The 27,381-nt window shown below is 38.0% G+C and overlaps 2 protein-coding genes across 3 annotated transcripts in view; one reads left to right on the top strand and one right to left on the bottom strand.

Moving 5' to 3' along the window:
• Positions 1-20,872, top strand: part of xrn2 (5'-3' exoribonuclease 2) — a 50,671-nt gene extending 29,799 nt beyond the window's left edge. Inside the window, exons 26-31 of one of the 2 annotated variants that reach the window (XM_088626638.1) lie at positions 1,527-1,595; positions 2,798-2,926; positions 8,109-8,221; positions 16,962-17,025; positions 19,655-19,799; positions 20,743-20,872. In XM_088626638.1, the coding sequence (XP_088482764.1) occupies positions 1,527-1,595; positions 2,798-2,926; positions 8,109-8,221; positions 16,962-17,025; positions 19,655-19,799; positions 20,743-20,802 (580 nt within the window). In that variant the 3' untranslated portion in view covers positions 20,803-20,872. Of the gene's footprint in view, positions 1-1,526; positions 1,596-2,057; positions 2,768-2,797; positions 2,927-8,108; positions 8,222-16,961; positions 17,026-19,654; positions 19,800-20,742 lie in introns of those variants that run through there. The other variant, XM_088626639.1, reaches the window with a different exon arrangement.
• Positions 20,873-24,639: 3,767 nt separating this feature from the next.
• Positions 24,640-26,987, bottom strand: LOC148675376 (homeobox protein Nkx-2.4-like). The gene is made up of 2 exons (XM_088626640.1): positions 26,487-26,987; positions 24,640-26,019 (listed from the first exon to the last, which is right to left on the bottom strand). Exons 1-2 carry the CDS (start codon positions 26,854-26,856, stop codon positions 25,334-25,336), a joined length of 1,056 nt encoding a protein of 351 aa, XP_088482766.1. The 5' UTR covers positions 26,857-26,987; the 3' UTR covers positions 24,640-25,333.
• Between the last annotated feature and the right edge of the window lie 394 nt (positions 26,988-27,381).

Genomic DNA, 27,381 nt, shown 5'->3' with positions numbered 1-27,381 from the left:
AAACAAGATCTAGATTATAAGTAGCACTCGCCAATTAGTGTGACACCTGTGACTATACTCTGTCTGGGAGTGCAGACCCTTTGCCAGTCTCTTACGGTCTATCAGATGACATCTCTAAGACAAGTCCTGTATTTGGATTTGGCAAGCCATAGAGGTCTGTGGTATGCACAGGATGACAGAAGAGGATAGGTCCTAGGTTTCAGCTTTAAGTTCCTATCTCCATGTCAAGTCCCCCGCTTTGCTTAATTACCTGCTGACAGTTTGCTGTCAATTCATGTCCACCTAAAGGGCTTAAGAGACGCATAATTGGTCTGCCAAGTCCATCTTGTGTAAATTGTTTACTCCTGTTTGCTCAGAATTCACAGAATATTTTTGGACAGAAGCCTTTCTCTTTGACATTTTGTGAGATATTCTGCAGATTTTGGAAGTGCTCTGTCGTTCTATTGTTTTTAACTGTGAAGACCACAGACCTAGATTCATCATGTGTGAGACGTCTCTATCTACCCCTGCAGTTTGCAGATTAGTTAATTCAACTGTTCATTTGCTGTTCTGTCTGTAAGAATCCCCAGATTCTTACAGAATTCCTGTTCTGAGTGGAGGTTTAGAAAAGAGGAATGGCGTTTTCCAACTGATTTGTATCTCACTTCTTAGTGGAATCATGGTGTAAAATGTTTTTTGCTTTCATTTGACTTGTGATGCCAGTGCAAAGTTCCATTTTTTGTCTTGAGGCTAAATTCTTTTGGCAAATGAGTCAAATACTCATCCTTAAAATTGCTACTCATTCATCATCTATGCTTTACATTAATTATTCTTATTCTGAATTATTAATCTTTGAAAAATGTTTAAAAATCAAAACTCAAATTTTGACAACAGCGGCAATCGTGAGAAACCAGTAGTCAGTACAGTGGCTGCCTCATAGATGGATAATTTGTTGTTTTAAACATAAGTGTTTAATTGGCCTGTACGCTGAAATGTAGCCTTTTTTTAAACTATCTGGGATTTTTGCAATTGAAACCCACAGTCACAGTTTTAACTCCAACTACCCGTTCAGAAGCTTGTCTTTTCCTCATTAGGCTTCTATTTTTCTCAATGTTAAGATCAACTATCAACTATTCAAGCCACAAAGATCGACAGTTTAATTCTTAAACTACTAGGTTTTCACTTGGGAACCATCAGAATTTATTGTTGATGTCCTGTCAGTTTAATACTGGTGCAGTGATTTTTGCCTGTACCTTTTGATGTCTAGTCTTTTTGAGAGCAGATATATGGATTTGGCTAGCCTTTAACATTGTCCTTTAGTTAGTCAAAAGATATAACCAAAAACTTCACTTATAATTTGCAATATTGAGGGACTTTGTGAAATTTAAACTTTAATCTTTTTATTGCACCATTCTGATTAATTTCATTTTGTTCTAGAGGATTAAAATATACCTCCATTTACATTTTTTATTTGTAAGTTTTTCCAGTTTTCTTCATAAATCTTTCTTGCCTTAAATTCCTATAAATAATTAATCTTGTCTTCACAGAATTAAATTCAAGGATCCACAATATAAAGAGGGTTTTGTGTTTAAGGCAACAGTCCTCCCAGGAGCGAAGTAAGGATTTTTTTTTTAATTTTAGGTAAACCATATTACAAAGCAGTCAAAACTATCTGTGGGGCCAGCTGCATGGAGAACCCAGATTAAACTCCTTGTCGGGAAGCAATTAAAAAGTTAGACAACAGTTAAAAGCATAGAATTTAAATAGAAAAAACAGTAATAAGACTTCTTTTAGAGTATTATGTACGATTTTGGTAACCAGACACATTCCTGGGATTAGAGCAGTGGTTCCTAATCCTGTTCCTTGTGACCCACACACCTTCTGGTGTTCATTACATCCCACCTTAATTAGATAATTGAAGCCTTAATTGATCTAAAAAGTAGCTTCATTGGAATATTTGCACTCTGTTTCTAGTCATAAGTTTGGGATTTTACTTCTCTTACAAAATACAACAATTAAAGCTCTCGCATGTTTCAGAGATGGGAACAAACAGTTCAGATTAATTTTATTATTATTAGGTCAGTGAAGGGTTTGATGGTGTAACTGAGGGCTCGTCTGGAACAAGAACCAACAGGTGTGTGAATCACCAGCACCATGATAGGGAACCACTTGTTTTAAGAAATGTCCTCAATCAGCAGGCTAAAGAACAGAAACGTTATAGTCTTGAACAGAGAAGACTACAAGGAGAAGTGGGAGAAGTGATCTAAGTGTTTAAAATCCTCAAAGGCACTGACAAGTCAACCCAGTGAATTTCTTCAGAATGAACAGTGTAATACAAGCCAGACGGCACCCAAGGAAATTACGTGGAAGTGTATTTAAAACCTAAGGACAGGAGGCACATCTTTACACAGAGGGTAATGGGAGTATGGAGCAAGTTATCCAGCCATGTTTTTGTAAATTGATACCCCTGTTTCTTTCAAGAAGCTGGTCAATGAGATCCTTGGATCAATTAAGTACTAAGTACCTTACGGGCTAGATGGCCAGGATGGCTTCCTCTTGTCCAGAACATTTTTTAAGATCTTAAATTGTAAATCGCATATTACATGACTTCATCATCTGACTAATGTGAACGGTGACGATAGTTGTCTTGCAGTAAGATGACATCAGTGCTGTTTAAAGTTTAAATGCCTTTTTTTATTTTGTCTTGAAGGTGTTTTATGGATTTTGCTCTTAATTTATCTGATAGTTTTGTAAATTTGCAAATAGCAGTTCCGTGAAGTGTGATCCTTGACCAACTGTTTTTTACACGTCCTTTAAGAATACCTGCTAAAGTCCTCAAACCTGGGGACTGGGAAAAGTCCAACCGCGGTCCTTGGAGACCTCAGCTTGGGTTTAACCCGGACAGACGGCCAGCCCACTTGGATCAGTCTGCGTTCAGAGCATTAAGGTATGGATCTCACAGAACGGTTAAGTGAACAGCTGAATATACACTTTCTTCTTAACATTCTCCAGACAGCAAGACTTTGCTGGATTTCTTTTAATGCTCTGATATTTGCCCTATATTTGTTTCTGAATACAGAAATTCAAAATTCTTCATCTCCCAGGTCTAGGTCAAATATAATCTGGAAATGGTGTTAAATACCTTCGGTACTTTCGTTGTTGAAGTAGAAGTGTTTTCTGCCTTGGTTCCTTGCCTTATTGTGTTGTTGGAACTGTATTGCCCTGGTCTGTGATGATGGTCATTTCCAAGCGGATTTTCCAGTCCCTGTGTTTTTGGTGCATGATTGTATGGGTGCCTGATGTCCATCTGCCCCTCCTGTTATGGAAAATTGGAGTCAGTGCTGCACTGGACACCTCAAGCCTGCGTAGCAGAGCGCAAGGCCCCATGGCCTTCTCCATCTCTTTACACTTTATAGGGAAATTTGTGCATCTACGTGCGTTAGATGGAGCATAATACTTTGTATTATATATAGGTAACTTATATTTTTTGTTACATCATCCCAACATCCTGTCCCAGTGGCCTGCTTGCCTCCCAGGAATGATTGGATGCTTGCAAGGGGGCCAGTGAGCCAAGCTGCTACTAGTTTCCCTGAGCTGCCAGTCGAAACGCTGTGGCTGAAGTGCTTCACCCACCGATGAGGTCAGGGACCGGGGTGACAGTAAAAAAGTGTCCACCCCCGTCTCTGATCCTGTCTGCTTTCAGGGACACATTTTAGGGAATTGAAACATAAAAACATGTTGTTGAAGCAAAAAGGTACACAGCCCTCCAGGAGTCCTTCATACAATTACGTTGTTTGGTTACATCCTCGCCAAAAGAAAACAAATTTTCATAATTCCGCTTAGTCACTCACACCTGAAGAAGGGTTCACATCGGATTTCTTTTCTTTCTTCTTTTCAGTATAGAATGTGTTTGGTGCGGCTCACACATAGACATAATTCCCCTCCATGTCCACCTTAAGTTGTATCAGAAATAATTGGGGTTAAAGTTAAAGATGATTTATGTTTGGCCTGTTTGATAACAGTGCATGTAGTGCTTTCTGTCAGAGGTGGTTAACCTGTAAACTCTAACGGTATAAAGGTAAAAAATTCAAGCATCAGTTTTCACATGTATATTGTAGTGATAACTTAATAACAAATGAAAATAGAAAAATTTGTTCTAAATTAAATTGAGGACTGGCATCACAGGAATGGCCCCCTGCATTCGTTAGTGCTGCGTTTGTGCTGTTGAAAGTAACTTGCCAGCTGCTTTCGTTCCTGAGATATAGCGCCTTGTTTTTCGGGTGATCGCGTGACCATACAGTGGTGTGAAAAAGTGTTTGCCCCCTTCCTGATTTCTTTTTTTTTTATTATATTTTCTTATTTCTTATTATGTTTGTCACACTGCAATGTTTCAGATCATCAAACAAATTGAAATATTAGACAAAGATAACACAAGTAAACACAAAATGCAGTTTTTAAATGAAGGTTTTTATTATTAAGGGGAAAAAAAATCCAAACCTACATGGTCTGTGTGAAAAAGTGATTGCCCCCCCTGTTAAAACATAAATCAACTGTGGTTTATCACATCTTTGGAAAGCTGAGTTCAATTTCTCTAGCCACACCCAGGCCTGATTACTGCCACACCTGTTCTCAATCAAGAAATCACTTAAATAGGACCTGCCTGACAAAGTGAAGTAGGCCAAAAGATCCTCAAAAGCTAGACATCATGCTGCGATCCATAGAAATTCAGGAACAAATGAGAAACAGAGTAATTGAGATTTATCAGTCTGGAAAAGGTTATAAAACCATTTCTAAAGCTTTGGGACTCCAGCGAACCACAGTGAGAGCCATTATCCACAAATGGCGAAAACATGGAACAGTGGTGAACCTTTCCAGGAGTGGCTGGCCGACCAAAATTACCCCAAGAGCGCAGCGGCGACTCATCCAAGAGGTCAGAAAAAAACCCACAACAACATCCAAAGAACTGCAGGCTTCACTTGCCTCAGTTAAGGGCAGTGTTCATGACTCCACCATAAGAAAGAGACTGGGCAAAAATGGCCTGCATGGCAGAGTTCCAAGACGAAAACCACTGCTGAGCAAAAAGAACATAAAGGCTCGTCTCAGTTTTGCCAGAAAACATCTTGATGATCCCCAAGACTTTTGGGAAAATACTCTGTGGACTGACGAGACAAAAGTTGAACTTTTTGGAAGGTGTGTGTCCCATTACATCTGGCGTAAAAGTAACACAGCATTTCAGAAAAGGAACATCATACCAACAGTAAAATATGGTGGTGGTAGTGTGATGGTCTGGGGCTGTTTTGCTGCTTCAGGACCTGGAAGACTTGCTGTGGTAAATGGAACCATGAATTCTGCTGTCTACCAAAAAATCCTGAAGGAGAATGTCCGGCCATCTGTTCGTGACCTCAAGCTGAAGCGCACTTGGGTTCTGCAGCAGGACAATGATCCAAAACACACCAGCAAGTCCACCTCTGAATGGCTTAAGAAAAACAAAATGAAGACTTTGGAGTGGCCTAGTCAAAGTCCTGACCTGAATCCGATTGAGATGTTGTGGCATGACCTTAAAAAAGCAGTAAAGGCTCGAAAACCCTCCAATGTGGCTGAATTACAACAATTCTGCAAAAATGAGTGGGCCAGAATTCCTCCACAGCGCTGTAAAAGACTCATTGCCAGTTATCGCAAACGCTTGATTGCAGTTGTTGCTGCTAAGGGTGTCCCAACCAGTTATTAGGTTTAGGGGGCAATCACTTTTTCACACAGGGTCATGTAGGTTTGGATTTTTTTCCCTTAATAATAAAAACCTTCATTTAAAAACTGCATTTTCTGTTAACTTGTGTTATCTTTGTCTAATATTTCAATTTGTTTAATGATCTGAAACATTTCAGTGTGACAAACATGCAAAAAAATAAGAAATCAGGAAGGGGGCAAACACTTTTTCACACCACTGTACATGGTGACTTTGACCTCTAGTGACCCCGTCTGCCAAGTTCAAGCGCTCTGTTACCAGCGCGACAGTAACAACTCTGGAATTGTGTTTCTCTGTTTGCCCGGTTGTGGGACGGGGGTTGATTTTGCTTTTAATACTTGTGTGCGTATTTCATACCCTAATCAGAACAGTTGTAGATGTAGCCTTAAAAGGCGAACATTAGCAAACATCTTTATGTTCTTAGAAAGAGGCTTTAACTAGCACGTCTCAATATTTTGTAGCTGTGTCCTTTTTTAAAAATCTGAAGAAGTAATCGGTTTCTTATTGTCGTTTTTATATTTATATGTGAATTGAGGGCCATTTAAAGATTTCAACCCGTCTTTCGAGCCACCTATTTAAAAATAGTTAGGATTAGCAATTCCTGTATCACAAGACCATTTTTTATATATTTCTTATGCAAAAAAATCATAAATGTGAAACAGAACCAGGATTTTTTAAAGGGGCACTATGCACTAAGTTGACCCAGGTAGTTCATAACGCAACCACAGAACAACATTGGAAACTCTACCGTCTCGCACATGCAGACCTCAGAAGTTAACCAACACATGTAGTTTTATTACTTGATGTGATGAAAACAACAGGTTTGCATTTTGAGCAGTCCGGTGGAGTGGATTGCATTTCAATATAGCGCCTCCCTTTTCGGAGAATGACACATATACAGAAAGATCATGACCGCCAGATCTTTCAATTGTGATCTAGGACAAGTTGATCCCAGCGTTTAGAGTTGAACTGATTTCTGATATATTTTCTGCATCGCCAGCGAAGACCTCTTTGAAAGCTTCATTTGTCGAGATCGTTATAATGATTGTTACACATGCTAGTAAAACTTGAAAAATATTGTTACAGTTGTGAATATAGAATATCACAGTTGCAATTCACGAGGAAAATGCCCTCTACCTTGTTGGTATAAGGAGGTCACCCAATGAAACTTTTTTGGCTGCAAAATTAAAGTGAGTTTTAACACATCAAATCTCCCATAAGAAATTAAAAATACATGAGAATGAAGAATTAGAAGAGATTAGTGACTCAGTGGATAAAAAATATTAGTGATGAAAGAGTGGACGAAACTGATACACAAGCTCAGCTTGAGCCCAGTACTCCAAACATACAAGTGGAGGTCATCAGTGTCAAGACTGTGGGTATCATGCTTGTTATCTGGGGCTATAGTTTTAGTGAGGATGAGGAGGAAGGAGGATTTAGCTCACATATTTTGTGCCCTCTATGAGTGAACAAACAAAACACTTTTAGTGGTTGATGATGCCAAGGTTAATGTGGTGCAGCAAGCAGAGAAAATGAAAAGGCAATCTGACAAATAATTCCTGCCAGTTCAGAGAGGTGCGACATTCTGAGTTCCTGTTCCCGTGGTTGGTAGAGGCAAAGGAGATGCTCGCGATGTTTTCACCTGTCATCGTGGATGTGAAAAGTGATGGGTTTTATCAGCTGGGTACAAGACAAGGGATTTTAAAACAACTGTATGCAAGATCACAGTTCACAGAATGTCAGAAAGGATTCATAGGATTAGAAGATGTCCCAGTGGATGAAGAAATATCACTCAGATTAGCATCTACTCCGCCATCTACAGGGACTGGACAAGGATTTGTTAAGTGCATGTGCAAAAGAAAAGGCCAATCCATTAAATGTTTTTGTGTGAAAAAGAAGGCACTTTGCAGTTCCAAATGCCATTCTAGTTCTGCTGACTGCACTAAGTAAACTTGTTTCAAGTTATTACATACTTTTGTAATCATTTTAATTTTTAAATACTTTTGTAATCATTTTAATATTTTTATCAACTTTATTAAAAAAATATTTCATAATATCTTGACAACTGACAGCATTGCGTACGTATTTTTCATTCATACTTTGTCAACAAATATGAAAATGACACATTTTGCTTACTTACACTTTGTCTACATCACTTTTGGTATTTTATATAATGCCTTTTCAAAGTAGCGAATATAATATGGAAATAATACATTTCATACATTGCCAAAAACGTTTGCTAAAAGTTATTAAGTGTATAAATACCTAGGAATTTTATGCATTGCCTGGATTTTACACTTTGCCTGTATACATGTACATGTGTGCAAAGCAGTGTGCTTTCTTGTAAAAGCTGTAACACGTTGTGATGTATTTTTCTTTCTCTCAGCCACAACATGTCGCGGGATCGAAAGCCTGGTTTCTACAGCAATGCGCCACCACCTGGGACTTATAACCACCCGGCACAGAATGCACAGTCATCAATGCGATTCCCAGTACCACGTAAGTCTTCTGAACAGTCCGTTTCTTCTCTTGTTTTCCCACCCATCTGTCGAATATGTGAACAGTAACGTGACAGTAGTAATAAAAGAGCAGGATGGGGTAGAAGGAAGGTGGAAGTCTTGTTAATTTTTATAATAAAAAAGGTGTATGATGTTGGTTTCCATGGTTATTCTGTACATTTGAATACGTACGTTGGTCACTAGTGTGTGATTTTAAAACATGTTCACATAGATTCAGTTTTTGAGATACCAGCAGACATTGTCATAAGTTTATTTATATGTATATTATTGTTGTTAAAGGCACACGCATTTAGGTTTCTACCCTTAAAATTCAAAGTGAATTTAGTCTTATGAAACACTTTACCTGAGCTCAACACTTAACTGGACAGAGGATTTCAGTGCAGGGAACCAAGTCTGATAATGAGGGTCTACAATTCTGGAAGGGCAACACGGTCAATCAAAGGCTACCTTCTTTCTGAATCTCGGCTATGGGTGTTTCCAACAGTAATTCTCTGATTTGACTTTGATGTGCCAATTTGCAGTTGATGAATAATTGTCTGGTTGCTGATAACTTGTGGGAGTCAAGTGCATTCTGGTAGCACTCAATGCAAATGGGATATTTGGTTTCTGCAAATCAGAGTGGTATCTTATGTATGTCTGCCTTTCATTTCTGTGGGTAAACTTGCCAATTAGCTGTGTTTGAAAAGCGATTTTTGATTAGTGCAATCAGTAAACACTGAGGCTTCGCCTTGATTGTCCTACTGATTAGATGAGTTGTCACTTGAGAAGTTGTTGGAGATTTTAATTTATGGCCTTATAGTCCTGAAAAGTACAGTAATTACCTTATCCATTTTCTGTAGTTCAGTACTCAGATTAAAATTCATTGGCATTGTAAATTCTGACAACCTAATTTCGCCTACTAAAGTGGCGTAGTAGTGTCTCCCCTTTGTAAAGCAAATGTCAGATTCCTTGTTTAGGCACTGAGAGAAAGAATGTGAATTAGCCATCTATTTATGATCCGGACATATGGTAATGGTCTCAAGTAGCAAATCGTTGGTCTAAACCTTGCTGGCATTATACATTAAAACAATAGTTCTCAATTTAAAAGATAAAATGCAAAAAGAAACCTTGTAAAACTACTTAAAACTAAAAATATTGACATTTGTGGGATATTATGAACATGCTGTTAAATGCCAGTCATTGCTTAAACATGGGGCACATTTGATAGAAAGGCAAGAATAACATTCTTTAATAGATTTTTTTCCCCATTTATAATAGGTTGTCATTATAGCTTATAAAATGGGCTTTTGTTACAAAGTACAGGTTCTTATCTGAATGATCACTTCAGACCAATTTGTACAACAAAGCTGTATCTCTTTTATTCCCTCTAATTTGTGAGTGTTTGTGCATTTGCAATTAACACTAAACTGGATTTTAAAAAAGCTATAGGAATAGGACATTTCTAAAGGTGTGGATACGATTGCAGCTTTTACATCACCTGTGAATAGCACAAAATACATACAGATTTCCTGGATCAATATTTCAAAATGTGTAAGGTATTTCTGTACGATTACCGTCATGAATGTGACGATGCTTTAATAATTGCAGGCTGGAGTCCTCTTCATCAAGTTAAATGTGCGTATGTTCTAGAGCTTCGGTTTTCTCACTTCTTGCTGTTTTGTATGATCTGTGCCAAACAGAAGTCACATACAAAAAGGAACTTGTCATCAAGATATTTCCTGTTTTTCATCATGTTTTCTGTCAGTGTTTTTGTAGTATCAAAAATAATGATTGATCAATAACCTTTGAACAATCTGAATTAGATTGCATCTCTGCATATTCTACATAAATTGATTTCTCAGCGGATCCTTCCAAGAGTATATTTTTGATTCACCAGTGGCATATATACTTTTTGTATTCACGTTCTGCTTTCCTTTTTTTGGCCATTACAATGATGCTACATCATGAAATCAAAATAACAGTAATGAAACATATTATTCTGTATGCTTACTTCTGCAGTGTGCATACTCTGGCTTTTTTTGCTACTTCTCTATGATATTTACTCAGTTGAAACTGCCTAGTTAAGTCACATTTTTGACCATGATAATTGTGTATAATATCTGTGCCAGTGTAATGTATATATTAGGTAATGTTAATAACAGCTTCTTTCAGGCTGCAGCACTAGCCATATTTGAGTAATATGCAGTAATTTCACAAATGTATTCTGCATTTTATTCACATTTTATTCGCTTTTTAATGTGATTTGTAAAGGAAGAATTCAAAGAAATTTTGATTGTTAAATATAACTTATGCAGCAGTGTGTTGTCAGGTTTTGTACTGCACTTCTTAAGGGAGGTGACAGGTTCATGAAGTAAGAAAGGAATTTGAACAATGAATTTGAAGTGGCACTCTACAAAGTTTTCAAAATAAATTAATAACTCCATTATAGGATTGCTCATGTTCCTGCAACTTGTATTTCCTCAACTTCAAGGTGCTATAAATTGTTACTCGGAGGACTCAGAAAAAGTCCTGCAAAGCCTTAACCTAAAAGGGCCTAGTTTGTGAGTGACGTTAATTCATATGTAAAATGATGATCAGAAGATATAGGTTTGAATATTTTAAGAATACTTTAAGTATTGTATGATACAAACAAATTAAATGGTTTTCCTAATTTGAAGATTGGATAGGGACATTCAATTTTATTCTACTTAAAAGTGAGGAGAGTAATTCAGTTTCAAAAGTTCTCAACATGCTGGCAGTATGAATTTATTTTTCTAATGAATGTTATATAGAACATATAAACTTTATGAGTTGAAACATATTTGTCCTGCAAAAAATAGATTCTGTTCTTCAGTAACTATTGTTTTACCCTGAAAAGTTATTTGTACTTTGCTCCCAAATCATTTATTTGCTTTAGTTTAGCACTTCATTTTAAAATAAAAACTTAGAAACACACTACTATACCATTTTTGTTCTCTGTTATCTGGTTCTGTTATGACTCAAACTCAAACTTAAAGCCAAACCAGGAAACTGCTAATTTGACAATGTTCCTCCAATTACTGTGTGAAAGTACTGTATTTGGAGGGATGAAATGCTAAATAATCTGAATATTGCGTTTAAGGTATGGTACACACATGGTGAAAAGATTTTCAATTAAGTCCCGGAGTTAGGAGCTTGCCGACATGGCTAGACATCACAGCAGCACTGCAGTGTGCCATGTCTTTGTTTTCTCAAAAGCTTCCTTGAATGAATCCTTTTCTGGATTGGATGTGTGGCGTTGGAGAGAATGTTTAAACAAAGTTAACTTTTCCTTTCACAGACTCGCTACCTCCTGTGGGGAGCTATCAATGCTTGCTTTCTCCTCTTCTCATGGGATTGCATCTCCAACCAGCTGTTTTAATTAGGTCTAATAAACACTTAAGCTTGTTAAAGATAATCAGGGTGGCAAGGAAACAAGGGATTTCTATCTAATTCACTTTGTCCATTGTGTGATGTTGACCAGAGACCTATTGATTTAGATTTTTGTTAACTGCAGTTTGTTAGTTTATTAAGAAGAATACCCACCATCTAATGGTAATTCCCTTGTGGGCATAATGTCTGTTGATTAAGTGAATTACAGACAGGTTGCTGAAGGATAACAATTAGAAAGTAGTGGGTGGTCCCCTTTCACTTTTGGACTTCCCTTTGTTGAGGATATTGTATTTGCTACTACACTAGTGTTGGTTGAGCCACGACCCTCACTGGGACAAACAAGCTGAGGATGGATGTTGTTGGTTGAAGAGATTATTTAATGTCAAGCTTGCTGAACCACTTAGAGCCAAACTTTCTAGATTTTTTTTTTCTCCTCTCTGTTCAGGTCACAGCAATCGGTTGTGGTTTATTGGGTATCAAGTGGAAGTTTTACAACTGTACGAGCAAATGTCTATGCATGTGCTGGTATCAAAGTTGAGGGGGTCCTACTGTCTTACTGAAATGTGGGTCTCTTAAGTTAGCGGTTTTTTAAGATGTTTTTCAAATTGAAAAGGTATCTTGCACAGCAGGATGATGTGATTCAGATTCTGTGTATGAGGTATTTGTCACATGATGATTTTCATGTTCTTGTTCCATGTGTTACATGTGTAACACTTCTGATCATGAGAGGTCCTGTATGAAGAATTTTAAAATTGCAGTGTATTTTCTGCTATTTTCTAGTTTGTTAAATAAATGGCTTCAAAGTGCATAAATGCACAGTTAAATTATGGTATTGTTTTAAAAAACTCAGCATCATTTTATAATTTAGGCTTTAAAGATGAAGATGGAGATCAAACAGTAGTAAGACCTGCAGCCTTTGTTAAACAACAGAAAATAACAGCATTTTTCATCTAATAAGTATTTCTCACTGACTTACATCTTGGGATTTTCAGTTAATGGTTTTAACAGTTAAATCTTTCACTTTAAAAACGTAATTCGCTGGTTTTATCTCAATTATCATTTTATCATACCATTTTTAATTCATTTGGAAGTAGTGCCCCAGAGCATTTAAAAAATATATACTAGAAATGAAAAGGATCCAGTTGTAATAACACTAGTGATCTTTAGTCAGCAAAATAATAAAGAATATTTGTTTTATTAATGTATTTCGTAGGCTCAGTGTGTCATGGTTTTTTCTGCTGTTACTAACTCCTAATGTAACAGTTTACTTACAAAGGGTAAAGCCATTACTTTCATTATAGTATTTATTTTGTGTATCACCTGGTACCTGCATAATACTGAAAGAGCACAGTACGGCTAAGAAAATACAATTTCATGGACTTTGTGCTGAACCTGTTAACCTTCTTGGAAAATGCAACAGATTTTATACTGACATTACTGAATGCATTTCTCTTCAAAATATCCCATCTTGTGAGTAGTCTCAGCTGCACATAATCTTTAGCTTTCATTCGCACAACAATCAGCCCATCTCTTTTCAGTCTTAATCGTGTCCCAAAATGTTATTTTGCACTTTTTTGCACTCCTCAGTCTTCTGTCAAGCGCACCTTCTAGGATTTCAGTCAGGTTGATGCAAAGGGGTTGTTCTAAAAACCTACTGACAGTGAGAATAGGGTTTGTCTCGCTGCATGTTAATAAATACTATATTGAAAATCCAACTGTTCACCCACAAATAGACTTCCCTACAGCACTGCTTCATGGGGGAGGGTTGAACAGTAATGTCATTTTTCAGCATGTCTTGTTTGTACATTCCCAATAGAATCTTAAGTCTCTATCTTGCCACCTCTGTTTTTTCTGTCGACCCTACACAATACTGCCCATATTCCTCTATAGGCAAAGCTGTAAAATTCAGACTTTCGTGCATATATCAATTTGTCTCTATTTCTTAGATAATAATAAGCTTTATTTTATATAGCGCCTTTAAAGGTGACTTCTCAAAGCGCTTTACAGAATGGCAACAACAACAATTAAAAATAAACAAAAAATCCACAAGATAAACACGATGAGAATACACAGAGGAGACAGTAGATGGTGGTACTAAATACAGTAGGAACAGAGGGGTAAAGAGTGGAACCAGTTATGTAAAGGCTCTTCTAAAGAAGAAGGTTTTGAGTCTGGATTTGAAGGAGTTTAGAGAAGGTGACTCTCCGATATCCTTGGGGAGAGATTTCCAGAGCTTGGGGGCATAACAGGAGAAGGCCCCGTCACCCATAGAGTGTAGATGGGCTTGGGGGACAGTTAGGAGACCAGAATTAGAAGAGCGATGTAAATAAAATAGGCGTTCAATTTTCTGCCATGCCTGTTTTAGTTTGCATCCATACCATTTTCTGTTTGGGTTATCCATGATGTGAAACCTCTACACAGCTTGACTCGTATTCAGTGCCTAACGCAGAGCTTCCCGAATCCAGACGCAGAGCACCAGGCGAGCTGGTTTCGTGGGTTTCCTTAAAGCAAACTGCTGGCGTGTCTGCAGAGTGTTTCAGTCCAGCTGGGCTCTTCACTTGAATCAGCTCATTACTGGCTTGATTGGTCCAATTTAACAGCTTGTCCCAGCTCTTCAGTCGCTGGCGCTTTAGAGAGACCTGGAAAACCTGCAAAACGTTGATTTGCTAAAAATGAGTCTTGTTTTTTTGTCAGTGCACCAAGAGTATAGGTGGTACAAATAGGAAGCAAAGATATATTAAGCAACTCAAGTGTGACAATGCCTGAAGTAACTGCAGTTACTTCCTTTCACGTTTAAAAGAGTCTTCCATTAAGTCTGGAAATAAACATGTTTTAGACAAAGAAGAACAAGGACAGTCTTGGCAAGCTCTTGATCTGTCTTGTCAGGAATTGGGGATAAAATAGTAGTTGGTATAGATTTCCTTCACTTAAATTGTATTACCATATTTTAGAATTACTTTTTGAGCTGTAGCGTTGAATATTAAAATTAAGTCTTTAAAAAGTACTTCTATCAAAAACACATTGACATTTTTGAAGAGATCCTGGATATAAAATAGAACATTTTATAGACCCTTGGAAAGTTGTTTTTTTTTTAAGGAAGCTTGAATATCTGCCTCAACTAAAAAATAAACAGTATCTCAGTAAGTATTCAAGCAGTTGTTGCCTTCAACTCAGGATAAATCCTTTGTTTTTCTTCAATATTACCTTAATTTGTGTGAATACATATGACATTACCAATAGCATTTTCCTAGTGTTTTATTTTTTTTATATTGAGACGTGCAAGATTTTTATCATTAAGCTGAGGATGGCTGAGTTAATGCAGCACAGCAGGCCGTTCTGTTCTGTGTAATTATAGAAATTGAATACATTGTCCATCGCCCACTCTTTACCTTTTTTTTTTTCAGGATTAGAATTGTCTGCAACTTTTTTTCCCCCCTCAGTTGAAACACTCACCAAACCTGCCCATATAAACAAACCATCTAAAGACTTGCAGCTGGTCATTGCCTTGGCAACAGCAAATTGGGAAGTCTGTTTGCCGCTTCAGAGAGTGAAGCTTTGTTGAGCCCATAGAGGCAGTAGAGGCAGGCAATCTGAATGCCTTATCTGTAGAAGATGTAACAGGGTTTCCTGGGACAAAAAAAATGCAAAATACTTCAGGAATATTTTACCATGCCACTGTTATTAATTTTAAATGCCATTGGGAAATCCAAATGCACTTTTTTTTTCTTTCCCTATAAACTTTAGGCAGTTTTTTTTTTTACTTCATTTAACTTGGAGAACATGTATATTCTTCCAGCAATATTGCACTTTTAAAATCCTATTACTATGTATGCTAGCAGCTATTGATGCAAATTAAGCTAAATGATGTAAACTAATATTTTATTTCATTTTATTAGGCTTACTTCACTTAAAATGCATTTCGGCTGATGGGTGTTTTTTTTACCTAATTAGACCGCCTATGAGGAATATTGCATGTCATCCCAGAATATTCTCTCATTGTGTTACCTGCTAGCAACATCTGTTGATGGTAGACAGTAGCGAATCTTTAATTTAATTTAAAATCCCCTTCTTTATATTAATGTGAAAAGGTCCTGTTTTCCAAAGAACTTACACAAAGTGCCAGATCTTCATTTGAAGTAATAAGATGTGTAAAGTGAGATGTTCCTTCAGTGATGTTTAGTGTCTCCTGCATTGGTGATCTCATTTTATATTTGGTTTGGTTATAAGTGACTTAAGTGATATCTGCTTTGGCTCAGAGATCATTTATCTGCATTTTACTCTAGTAGCCCTGCTTAGTAAATCCCTACAACTGACCAAACAGCTGTTTTCAGTCAGGAGAGTTTGAACTACTTTTGTAGAGAACTTAAAGGATGTTCTTGTATCACCATCAAGCACTGTTAAACCCTTGATTTCCATGAACAATCATGTATCCATTACTGCTGTGTTAGAATTGGTGTAATGATATGTCTAGATGGTACCTTCCCCATGTCCTGATTCCAGCTTCAATCCAATGTATGTTTACTTCCATTGAAGTGAAAAGTTATCGCTGAAAAATGGCAAGTCTTTTTTCTACAAATTAGTAAATAGTGAAAATAATATCCAGTGTTTTTTCATTATTTAGCCATATAGCTTGGCTGCAAGTAGCTATTAGATCTGGGCCTCCCTTTCAGCAGTTTCCTCAAACAAGATAAGGGTATTGACAAGCAGGTACCTAACACCTACTTCAACAAAAGTGTGCCTCCGGTGCCCAATTTAAAGTGCACTTCCCCATAGTTTCCTCTGGTCCATGTGTCTCTGTTAATACTGAAGATGCCCAGTGTGTTGTCTGTGCCTGTGAGGATTTTGAACCTGGTACGCTTACAGTTTTCTCCGTTAAAGATTTAAAAAATCATTCTTTTAGCCAGTTTGTGTAGCGCATTCCTTTAAACTCAGGAATGTACCTGCTCTCTTCATTGTTTTAGTTATAATTGCTCTTATTGGATTGTGGTGACCAGTACTGTACAAAATGTTCTGAGGACTTATTAGTTCTTTGTACAATTTTCTGACATCCTGTTTATTTATATCCTGCACTTTTAACTATTATATCCTAGCAGTTTGTGTGTTGTATTGCTCCCCCGCATTGTTTAGCTTAGGTAATTAAAATGTCAACATAAATACATTGGCTTTTTGATCTAGCCTTTAGGATGGGAAATTTGTTTTTAATGGTTGGTGGCGTTTTCACACTCATGGAAAAATACTCATGCGCTTCGTGGACCAGTCATTGAAGAAAGAATTTGTACTTTTCAGTGTGTCATGAATGGTTTGATTTAAGTGTTTCATGTCTTTAACAGATTCCAGGCAGCAGGGCTCTCTCCTTGGTGCACCACATGGATTTAGCCAGCAGCAGTACCCCAGGTAGGAAGGTTTGGTCACTTTCCCTTATCTATACAAACGTGAGCTCGCTGAAGTGCTTGTGTTCTCCCCTCCTTTGCTAATGCCTGGTAAGGATTTCACTGAAAATACATTGATTTAAGAACTATAAATACTTGAGATTAAGAAAAGCCAGCTCCAGTTCCCACAATACTGGAGAATATTTTGGGAATCATGTTTTACTGCTGTCAAGAGCAAGGTGAGAAATGCTAAGGTTCTGAATTTATGCTTAATCTTTCTGTTTCTGAATAATGTTTTCTTTAGTGGTGCTTTTCTACTTTTTTGGCCTTGCCTTTATTGAAGCTGTTGAGTAACTATAAAATTCAACACAGAGGGCTTAAATCTGTATTAGATTTTGGACAGGCTAAACAAATTTCTCTTAAGGAGGTTCGCAGAACTTAATGAGGCATAACTAATGGTGTTCTGCTATTATCACTTCTGCGTTGCAACCACAGCATTAGTACAGACCAGCCATTGATTCTTGCTTCAAACCTCTTGAAGTACTAATCAGCTTCTTTGGTACAACTTTTCAGGCCTGACAAGCCTATTGTGGGCCAGTGTCACTTTAGGTCAGTAGTTATTAGTGGCAACTGAAAACAGTTTCTTTAACTACTTATGGCTGCACTGAATAAAATGCATTAGGAACTTGCAGGAGGATTACAGAATCCACAGCTCTATCCTGGCGGGCATTGCAAAGAATGTGACATGTGTTCATAATAAGGGATGGCACATTTTTCCCTCCTTTTTGTTGTATTCATATAAAAGAAATCGACTTTATAAGGTTGCTTTGGTTTTATTATACCACATATTATTAAAATGTTATTCATGGTGAGAAGCAGAATTACACATTTTAAGCCTTAGAAAGTGTGTTATTGCTGGCGTTTGTTATCTTCAAACCAAACGCAAAGACAGAGTGTGGTTTCATTTATTTAATTTCATGGAAATCTATTAGAATGAGAATTGCTTTCAGAGTCCTATGACCTCCTCGAAATGTTTTTCATTCTGTTGGAGAATGATTATTTGCAGGTTTTTTCCAGTTTGAAATGACTAGAATAAGAAATCTTTTTGGTTCCTAAGGCAGAATCTGCTTTGATCCTGACTTTTGATGGTTTTCTAGAACCTCATAAATGTTACAACAATTCATTTTAGAAAGCTAAATATTTCGTTTTAAATCTTAATGTTAATTTTTTTTCTTCTACTCATATTGTCAGAATTACAAGACATTATACTAATTAAAATCTTTCACAGCACTTCCCAATCCAAAGTATCCTTTTACCATGCTTTGAAAAGCGGTGCTTGTCTTTTAATCATTATACATGGAGTGAGATTGAGGGAGGATCTTTGGCTAGAATTTCACAAAAAAAGAAAAAGAAAGCACGTAGCACCTTTTTAAAATCTTGGGTACTTGCCTATTAAGAATGAGCATATCTTTATCAAGGATCGGCCTAGGTTTGACCCTGAGAGACAGTTTAGTGACAATGAAAGCATAGTATTCATCCCATTACAATCTGTATCCGTACTTTGCAAGAAAATGTTGGCAGAGAGAGCAGCATAGAAGTTTCTATTGACTAATTCTAATAAGATATTCCTTACAAAAATAGGTAACCAGAGTTCTTTTACCTTTCTGTACAAATGTTTAGGGATATTTTCCCTAAAGAATAAATAAGTACATTGAAGTAAGACTATCGCTATTAAAATATATTGAGTTGGTGGACACCTGAATACGTTGTTTTATAGTCCCTAAAATTCTGCTAATATAAATTCTAAATGCGAATATAATATCTAAAATGCTAGTTTTCTACATTTTTATGTTTTTGTTCTTTAATTGTAGTCTTGTACTCTTGATAATTAGCTTTGTGTGTAATATGCAATATTGTGCAATAATTTATACCTTTAAACCTTATATTAAAGATCTTTTTAAAAGGAATCTTAACCTATGATGCCATTTCTTCATCTATTTAGCTCTTTTTCTGTTAAATTTTATGTTAATTGAAGCATTTCTCAGTGAGGGCAATGTGGATTGAAAACTAGTTTTTAATTGTAGGATTTGTGTTCCCATATAAACTGTACACCAAATGTCAGTCAGTCTATGCCAATTAGCGCTTATGTTGCTAGGTCACCGTGGTCAATTGAGAACCGCATCAATAGAACTTGAAAAGGTTTCTCCCCGATCAGACCTTCTGACATATTAAGTAGAATAATGGATGGGAAAATACAGGCAAGGCCCCTAGCCTAGATTCAAAATACTCAGCAGTAAGAATTCATTTGTAACCTGCAATTAACTGAAAAGAATGGAGTCCAAGAAATTGTCTGGACAGTATTGAAAATAAAGCTTAATTCTCTCGTACCGGTTTTAATTCTGTTTGGGGTCGTGCTGAATGAAGAACCATTTCTGTCTTTCAATACAATTAATATTTTCGTTCTTGCTGACTGCAGACTATTTGCATGTGCTCTCGCTCGTCGCCGAATGGGGAAGAATTGGAGGGGAAAAAAAGAAAAGAAAGGCGGGCTGACACACCGCAGTATATGCGCGAACGTCCTGCCGAGGAGCGGGTTTGACTTCTTCCTCTGCGTCCGTTCGGAGCTGAATGTGACTGTTCTCTTTCGCGTGTAGGCAGTACGGTAGTGACGCCTCGCGGGGCTGGAGCCAGGGGATGCCGTCTACAGGTGCTGCCTTCCAGCAGAACCAGTACAGGGGCCGCGGGGGCCCGAGCGGGTACCAGCCGCACCAGGACCGCAGGGACAACCGGGGACGACAGGTAGCCCGGCCTCGGCTTCCTCTTCCCAAAACGGCTCGCCTCTGGGCGGATGAGCCCCAAAACCTTTTCACTGCTTTCTGCGACAGTCTGGCAGCATTTTTTTAAGTGTCTAAGCAGTTGTTTTCGGGAGAGTTTTGTCCCGTAATTGATACCTTTCAGTCTAAATTAAAGATCTTTTTAACGGCAGGGGAAAAAAAATATCTTAACCTATGGTGCCATTTTTTTCCATCCATTTGGGCCTGATTTAGAACTTCATACAGCTCAGACCAATTGTATGTATAATTGAAGCATTTCTCAGTGAGGGCAATGTGGATTGAAAATGTTTTTAATTGTAGGCATTGTTGGGCAGGGGAGGTATTTAGTTCAGTTTTTATGGGTAGAAGGCTGGCAGATGGTGAAAAGAGCTTTAAAATCTTACAACATATACCACCGCTGTTCGGTGAGGGCATTGCATATCCAGCAGGGAATCATATGTAATACTGTATAAAGTGTTGGCATTTAAAGAAATAATCTGAAAGTCATTTTTAGGTGCCAACACTGCAGTTTCACATGGCTGTCTCTGCCATTTTCCCCTTTCAAACAGGGGCTGAATGAGTGAATCGGCCTTTAAGACCAAGCTGCCATGTCATGGAAAACTGCTCCCAGAGAAGCAGCAGCTAAATTTGAACTACTGTGTTTTCCAGTGGAACATGAAGAATTAAAAGTTTGCATGACAGCAGTTGTGAATTTAAGGTCCCCCCCTCCTAATAAATTGCCTTAAAGAGGGGTCAAATTTTTAATACCACGTTTAAATTGTCTGCTCTGCATCTAAATTGTAGAGCCCAGCAGTAAATGCTTGTCATCATTACAGTCAATGGTTGTAAAAATAGCACTGCCTACTAACAGACTTGTGTGATGTAATTGTACTGACCCCATGGTTTCCCATTTACCTGATCTGTTTTAGGGATATAATTCTGGGAGAAATTATCCTTCGCAACCCCCTGCAGGAAGATACAACTGGTAAAGGGGGGAAGAGAGGAACGTGGCCTGGGAGAAGGGGCTGAAGATTGTGAGCATCAGAGTTGTTTTTTTAATAGTCTTTTGGTTCTGTTTAGTTGTTAAGCTGTAATGAGTAACTTCGTTTTTTAAATATGATTTTACTAGATGTTCTTAAGAACTGATTTTTAATGAAACGCTTGTACAACTCTGTTTAAATACAAACCGAATGGGGAAAAAAAATGAGTGGTGTGTCCTTATTGTGGGGGGAGATGCAGTATATGGACGCAGAGAGGTAATCAAGTCTCCTATCCTGCAGGTTTTCTTAAGTAATTCTTTCGGTGTCACCCTGGGTAAGGCTGTCGCACTAGACAGCAAAGTACTGTTTCCATCTTCCTTCTAAACTTGGGGTTTTGTCTGAGAAGGAAGGTAGAAAGTCAACTCTTACAGAAGCCTTTAAGTACCCTTGGAAAAACAAGCGGTGGAACCGAACTTCAATCCACTTGGTTTTATTACATGTTTTTTTTTTAACTACCCGTTAACACTCTAATAACCGTTTTCTTCCACGTACAATAAAACGTTCCTTTCGATGTCAATGTCACTCGCTTGTGGGACCTAACTAATACTGGCATCAGGTATTACATCACATGTGCCTTGTGGCAGGCGGCTGATCAGACAGCATTGACCTTTTCATACAACGTGAGTTGTCTGTGATAAAACTGTTGGTCAACAAGGCCCACCTTTATGGGTTTGTTTGGTGTTTTTACATCTTCATAACATTCTTTTGCACAAATAGATTCAAGTACCCAGCACCTGTAAAACTCTTAGCTGTAATGCACCATCTCCGCCTGACACGGAGAAAGTGATTTTTCTGTCGCCTGTCTTTAACTCGGTCAACCTGGACTCTAACCCAGAAAAAAAAAAAACTAACGACGGTGTATGTAGGCCCTGCGGTTTTACGGTGTACACTTTTTGTTTTGTTCAAGAAGTGTTTTATTAGAACGGCCCTTTTTGACTTAACGACTTGTGTGGGAGCGTGTGCGGCATTGACGTCTCCTATCGTTTTAGGTTTTTCGGCTAAAATGAACATTTTAAGTTTATAATGGGGAACGTTGCCCGTTTCTTACGAAATGCCAGAGTAAAGAAAGTAAACAACTAGCCATTGCGGGCCTTTCGACACTGTTGTCGTTCATATTTTTATCCTGGATCTTTATTTAACTCTTTTTTTTTCTTTATTTACATGCACATGTAATGTGTTCGAGTCGATTTTGCGAAATAGTAAATGTTTTGACATTCGAATCTTCATTTATAAGCGACGAAATCTCCCTCTTTCGGTACCTTGGTGAAAATCTGTAATTCTTTTAACGTCCAGCTATAGAAATCCCTTGGCGGTTCACGTATCAGACTTTTTTCTTTGTGTGGTAAAGAGGATGTATGTCTGTCGGTAACAAGCACGGATTTGGTTATGGGCTTGTGTTAAGTAAATAAACTTGAGTTCTGTCTGTACCGTCGCTTTGTGTGGCGTAAGAAAGCTTTAACCTCGTTTCCAATAAAACAATTTCCACTGCTTCTCCACCGTCAATTCGTGAAATTGAACAGCTGAGAAATTCGATTTTTTTATTTTTATACCTGGATCTCGTTTTATGGTATTGGTAGAAAATTAATAGCGACTGCTAATTTTAGTAATATTTGAAAAGTAATGAAATTCGCATTTACAGGAATCTATTCGCTTTCACTGATGTGACGATTGTTGGTTTGTTGTTGGGGGGGGGAAAGTAAAACTTGGCGGCTTTTGGTCACGTCGTTTTTTAAATGTTTACTTCACCTGTGCCAACGTATTTTTTTCTTTTATAGTTCTTGATTTGGAGAGTATGTTTTTTAGTGCATCATGTACGCTCTATGTAAGCGAGAAGTGTCAACATTTAAATCCACTTCACGGCTTTGGTTATCAGACATTTGATTAATTCATTCTTTTCAAGTAGTTTACGTTATTCACTATTACCTTAAAATAAACACAAACACAAGATAGGTTTCCAATTGGCTTACTTGTGAAGGGGCAAGTGGGAATTTCAGAAATGCCCATATTAACTCCTTGAAAACCTGCTCTCGACATGGACTTCAGAGGCATTTATTATCAGTAACGGAATCACAGAAGTTAAATTTCAAATTAGTCATTAAAACAACAGTGTCATTACCTAGAGGTGTTTTAGTATTGCCCTGGAGTTTTTCACATTATCAATAATCTACACACACGTGGAGCTCAGAATTCACACAAAATATGCTACTGAAAATTAACCTAATCAAGGGTTTGGAAGGCCTTTATCGAGTATTGAAACGAAGTTGAAAATAACGGAAATACGCTATTGCATCCGCTATATGAGACCTATCTGCTCTGTTGACTTTTTTTAACCAGAAATGCATCCAATTTAACATAAATAAGGAAATAAAGGGTCTTTATTGTTCCCCTCTGCTCTGTTTGCAGGTGAATTCCGTAAATGGACGAAATAGTGAAACGGTAGTGTTTTATGCGTGCGTTTCGTGTAATTTATATCTTGTGTATTGCGTGTATGATGTGATCTCTCGCTTGCAAGTGGTCTGCATGTACAGTAAGTACAAGCAAAAACGTTTTTGATTAAACGAGAAATAAGCTTTAAAATTATTTCCATGTGTATAGTCCTTCGTCACAATTGATAATATACTATTATAGCTTTTTAGAAATATGTTTTTTTTTGTTACATAATATAAATCGTATGCAGTAGTCTCGGTGCCATTAGTTAATATTGCACTGCAATGTTGCCTATAGTTTTGTATGTTGGCGTAAAGTTTTACTAATATTCTTCTTATTTAAGTAATTTATCTAAAACTTCTTGGAATTTCATAAACGTAGAATCTATAATACTCCGTTTCTTTAAAAAAAAACATCGAATAATTTCAAAATTCAGGAATCCTTTAGTGTAAAGACGACCATCCAGTGATTTCGTCATATTAAACACATTGCGTTCATTTTACCGTGAGGGTTCCTTAATTAATAGCACTGTGAACTTGCACATTTATTTTAAAGGGTGAGATGGTATCGATTGATTAGTTTCAGGTTCAGCTGTGTCTCTTTTGTTATGTTTACCTTCGGTTTTGTAACGGTTTTTACATGGCGAGATGAGAGTTATGTCCATGTCGCTAATGCGCGCGCTATATTAATTCGCAACATCAATACAGTACAGTATTTCAACACAAATGTCCAACAGTCACTTAAAAGGGTTAACTACATAATTTATCCTAATTACCAGCAATTCCGGCAGTAGTTCGTGGCATTACTGTTTTTTTTTTTTACAATATATACATTTACACAAACATATGAATCACATCAGTCCACTAAACCATTAGAATAATCCGTGAGGTAACTGGGTTTCATTTTATTAAAAATAGAAAACTGTTACAGTTTTCAGTCTCCGAAAAAGTCTAATTTTATACGGAAATATTGCTATTAGATATTTACATTTCAAAACAATTAAGTTTTAATTCTGCAGTTACGGCTCAATACGCGCAAAGATGGCTACGAACAGGCCAACGAGAAGATTACCATCTTGAGAAAAATTAATCCAAGGTTCCCCCCTTTCTTTTGTTACTTAAATTGAATGAGATTTCTTTGTTTAAAATAATTTTCGATCCCATTTATCAGCAGAAACCTAAGTGTAAGGCATTGTTTAGATAAAGGCTACATACTCGTTACGTTGCCGCTTTTTTCGCGCGTGGATAATGTTGGATACACCCCTTCGACCTTACATTGCAACTCAATTTGTTTTCAATCAGGTTATAATGAAAATGCACTCCATCTAGATCCTTATAAAATTAATTCCTCAGAAATAGCTTGCACTTCAAGTGATTTATTGTTAACGTTCAATGGGTTTGAAACATATATACAGCAGCCATCGCGAGTCTTCGTTTTTTTTAAATTACAAAAAGGAAAAAAAAAAGTATTTTTTCCTTTAAAACAGTATAATACAGTAATCTCATTCTTCGGTGTTAGCCAAATATACAGTTTCTACTTCTGTTAATTCTAAAGTTCTAATTTTTTACAATATTTTTATGTCATAAAATATCGGGTAGAATACTGTAAGTATTGTGGTTTTACAGTAACCTTTAGAAAGGTTAATACCTGAACTGTTTACCCCCGCCTCCCGTTTCTCTTTTGCTCGTACCATTCCCCACGTCGTTTGGGCACCAAATGTAGAGCAGCATTCACATTCCTGTTAACAGCGTTTACTACATTAACATCATTAGGAAGTCCCCCCCCCTCCCCAAAAAAAAAATCAACAACACACATAGTTTCACCGGCAACCCTTTCGTTAGTGTTCAAAAAGTGTCGCGCAGTAAAAGTCAGGAAATGATGACCCCCAAATAGGCGGTCTTCTTAAATATATATAGTCCTTCTCGTCGTTGGAAGGCTATGGTCTTCACAGCAGGAAATACAAACATGATACATGTTTTATTTTTGCTCTTGGCCTCGTGTGCATCTCCAGCGTAAAAAATAAAAATCAAATCAAATCGAACAAGGGTCTGTCCTACCATGTTCTGCCATAAAGCAGGTTTGAGCTGACCATGTTACTGGTGTAATCTACAGTAGACGTGTCTATCTGAGCCATGTTACTGATTTGGCTGTGTAGAGATGGAGGGCTTGGTGACATTTCCTCTAGGTCTTGGGCCTGGGCTAAGGGGTTCACCTGTTGGCTCTGGTGTTGACTGAGTGAGTTGCTGGAAACTGGGAGGACACCCCCGGAGCCGTTCTGCTGCTGCTGCTGCTGCTGGACCTGCTGCTGGCTTGGTGTCGGCGTGTTGGACCCATTCTGACAAGGTTTGCCGTCCTTCACCAGCACGGGCACCGCCACCCGCCGCGGCGACTGCTGCTGCTGCTGCTGGCACAAGTTACCCTCCTGCTGCAGCTGCTGCGACGCTTTGTCCTTGGCCTGCCTCTTCATCTTGTAGCGGTGGTTCTGAAACCAGATTTTGACCTGGGTCGGGGTGAGGTGAATCATGCTCGCCAGGTGCTCCCTTTCGGGCGCCGAGAGGTATTTCTGTTGCTTGAATCGTCTTTCAAGCTCGTAGACCTGAGCCTGTGAGAAAAGAACCCGTCTCTTTCTCCTAGGAGCCGCGTGTAAAGGTGCCATCGATTTGGCGGCGTCCGCCATGCCAGTTAAGGTCCCCATTCCGGTCATATTCATGCCTGTGGAAGGTCCCATGAATCTAGAAACTTAAAAAAAATGAACTCAATTAATAGCGCCTCCAGATCACCTTGCCCAGCAAATGAACGTAACTCTGCTCTTTACGCTCATCACCATCTTTTTAAGGCTGGTTAAAAAATTTACTTTCTTGCCCGTGTGGTGTCACTTTATAATATTATAAATCACCGGCACAAAATAAAGGGTCAGTGAATACAGAAATTGGCAACAACGTAACACACCAGGTCAGCAGGATTTATTTTAGCCAATCCATAGAAAATAAGTTAGAACAGAATTCTATAACCAATCTATAGAAATAAGAGATGATAAAAAAGGCATTTTCACCTCGTATAGTATTATCTATACTACATTTAATTCGTTAGTATTATAAAGTATTTTCTATACGACATTATTATTATTATTAGTAGTAGTAGTATTATTATTATTATTACACGGTTTAAAATACAGCGCGATTGTGGAATGATAGTTGGAAACTTACTTGTTGAGTATCTGGGGTCGGGGTTTGCTCCGTACCATCCAGTTGCCGCTGCGCTATTTCTCATGGTCTCTTGGTACGAAGGGAGGTCCCCCATGTTGCCAATGCCCCCATTGCAGTAGCCTCCCATGGCACCGTGAGAGAACTGGGACACACTGTGGGGCATGTGGTAGGTTGTCGCGACAGTGGCGTTGTGGCCCATGGAGTGCTGCTGCATGCCAGGCTGGGAAACCTGAGGCTGGCGGTAAGTTCCCAAAGGAGAAGTGAGGTTTCCTGTGCTATCCATGCCACTAAACTTCTTGTAGGTCTCCTCGATAGGACTCAAAATATCTGTCACTGAAAAAGGCGTTGTGTGCTTTGGGCTCAACGACATGGTTCAGCAACCAGGTAAATTTGTTGAGCGGGATCAGCCGTGTTGTTGTGTTAGCTCTCTCCTTGTGAATGTCTACGTAAGAGAGTGCTTGTAGTCCGCCTGAGATCCGATTGATCGCCTTGGAGAAGGAGGCGAGCCCTGGGCGCTCTTATCTCGGGTTTATTGTAGCCAGGCGCCAGGTTTACGACAAACACGGGGGGCGGAGCAAACGTCCTAAACGAGCAAACAATAGTCATTGACATCTTACCAAGATAATTGAGGAAAATGTAGTTAGTTTCATATTAAGATAAGCACGATGCCAACAAAAATATTTGATTAACCGGATTCCCCCGTTTAAAGGTAGCCTTCAATCTTATTCACCATCAATTAAAAAGATTTAACGCTGGAATTCTGTTTGATATTAGACATAACCTCTTATTCCTTGAGACTTACATTACGAGGCTGTTGAGCAGTTTTTTGGGGGGTCAGCGGGACTATTGCCCTGTTTTAAATGGTGAATGCCATACTTTCTATAAACTTAGAGAG

This window comes from Lepisosteus platostomus, chromosome 3 (assembly GCF_059453375.1).
Source record: "Lepisosteus platostomus isolate fLepPlt1 chromosome 3, fLepPlt1.hap1, whole genome shotgun sequence".
Taxonomy (NCBI): domain Eukaryota; kingdom Metazoa; phylum Chordata; class Actinopteri; order Semionotiformes; family Lepisosteidae; genus Lepisosteus; species Lepisosteus platostomus.
This window is presented reverse-complemented; position numbering and strand designations above follow the sequence as displayed.

Excerpts from the sequence above, each read along its gene's own strand:
- LOC148675376 (XM_088626640.1), bottom strand. The coding sequence starts at position 26,856 with ATGTCGTTGAGCCCAAAGCACACAACGCCTTTTTCAGTGACAGATATT. Across the intron at positions 26,020-26,486 it reads CGACCCCAGATACTCAACAA|TTTCTAGATTCATGGGACCT; the intron begins GTAAGTTTCCAA and ends ATTTTTTTTAAG.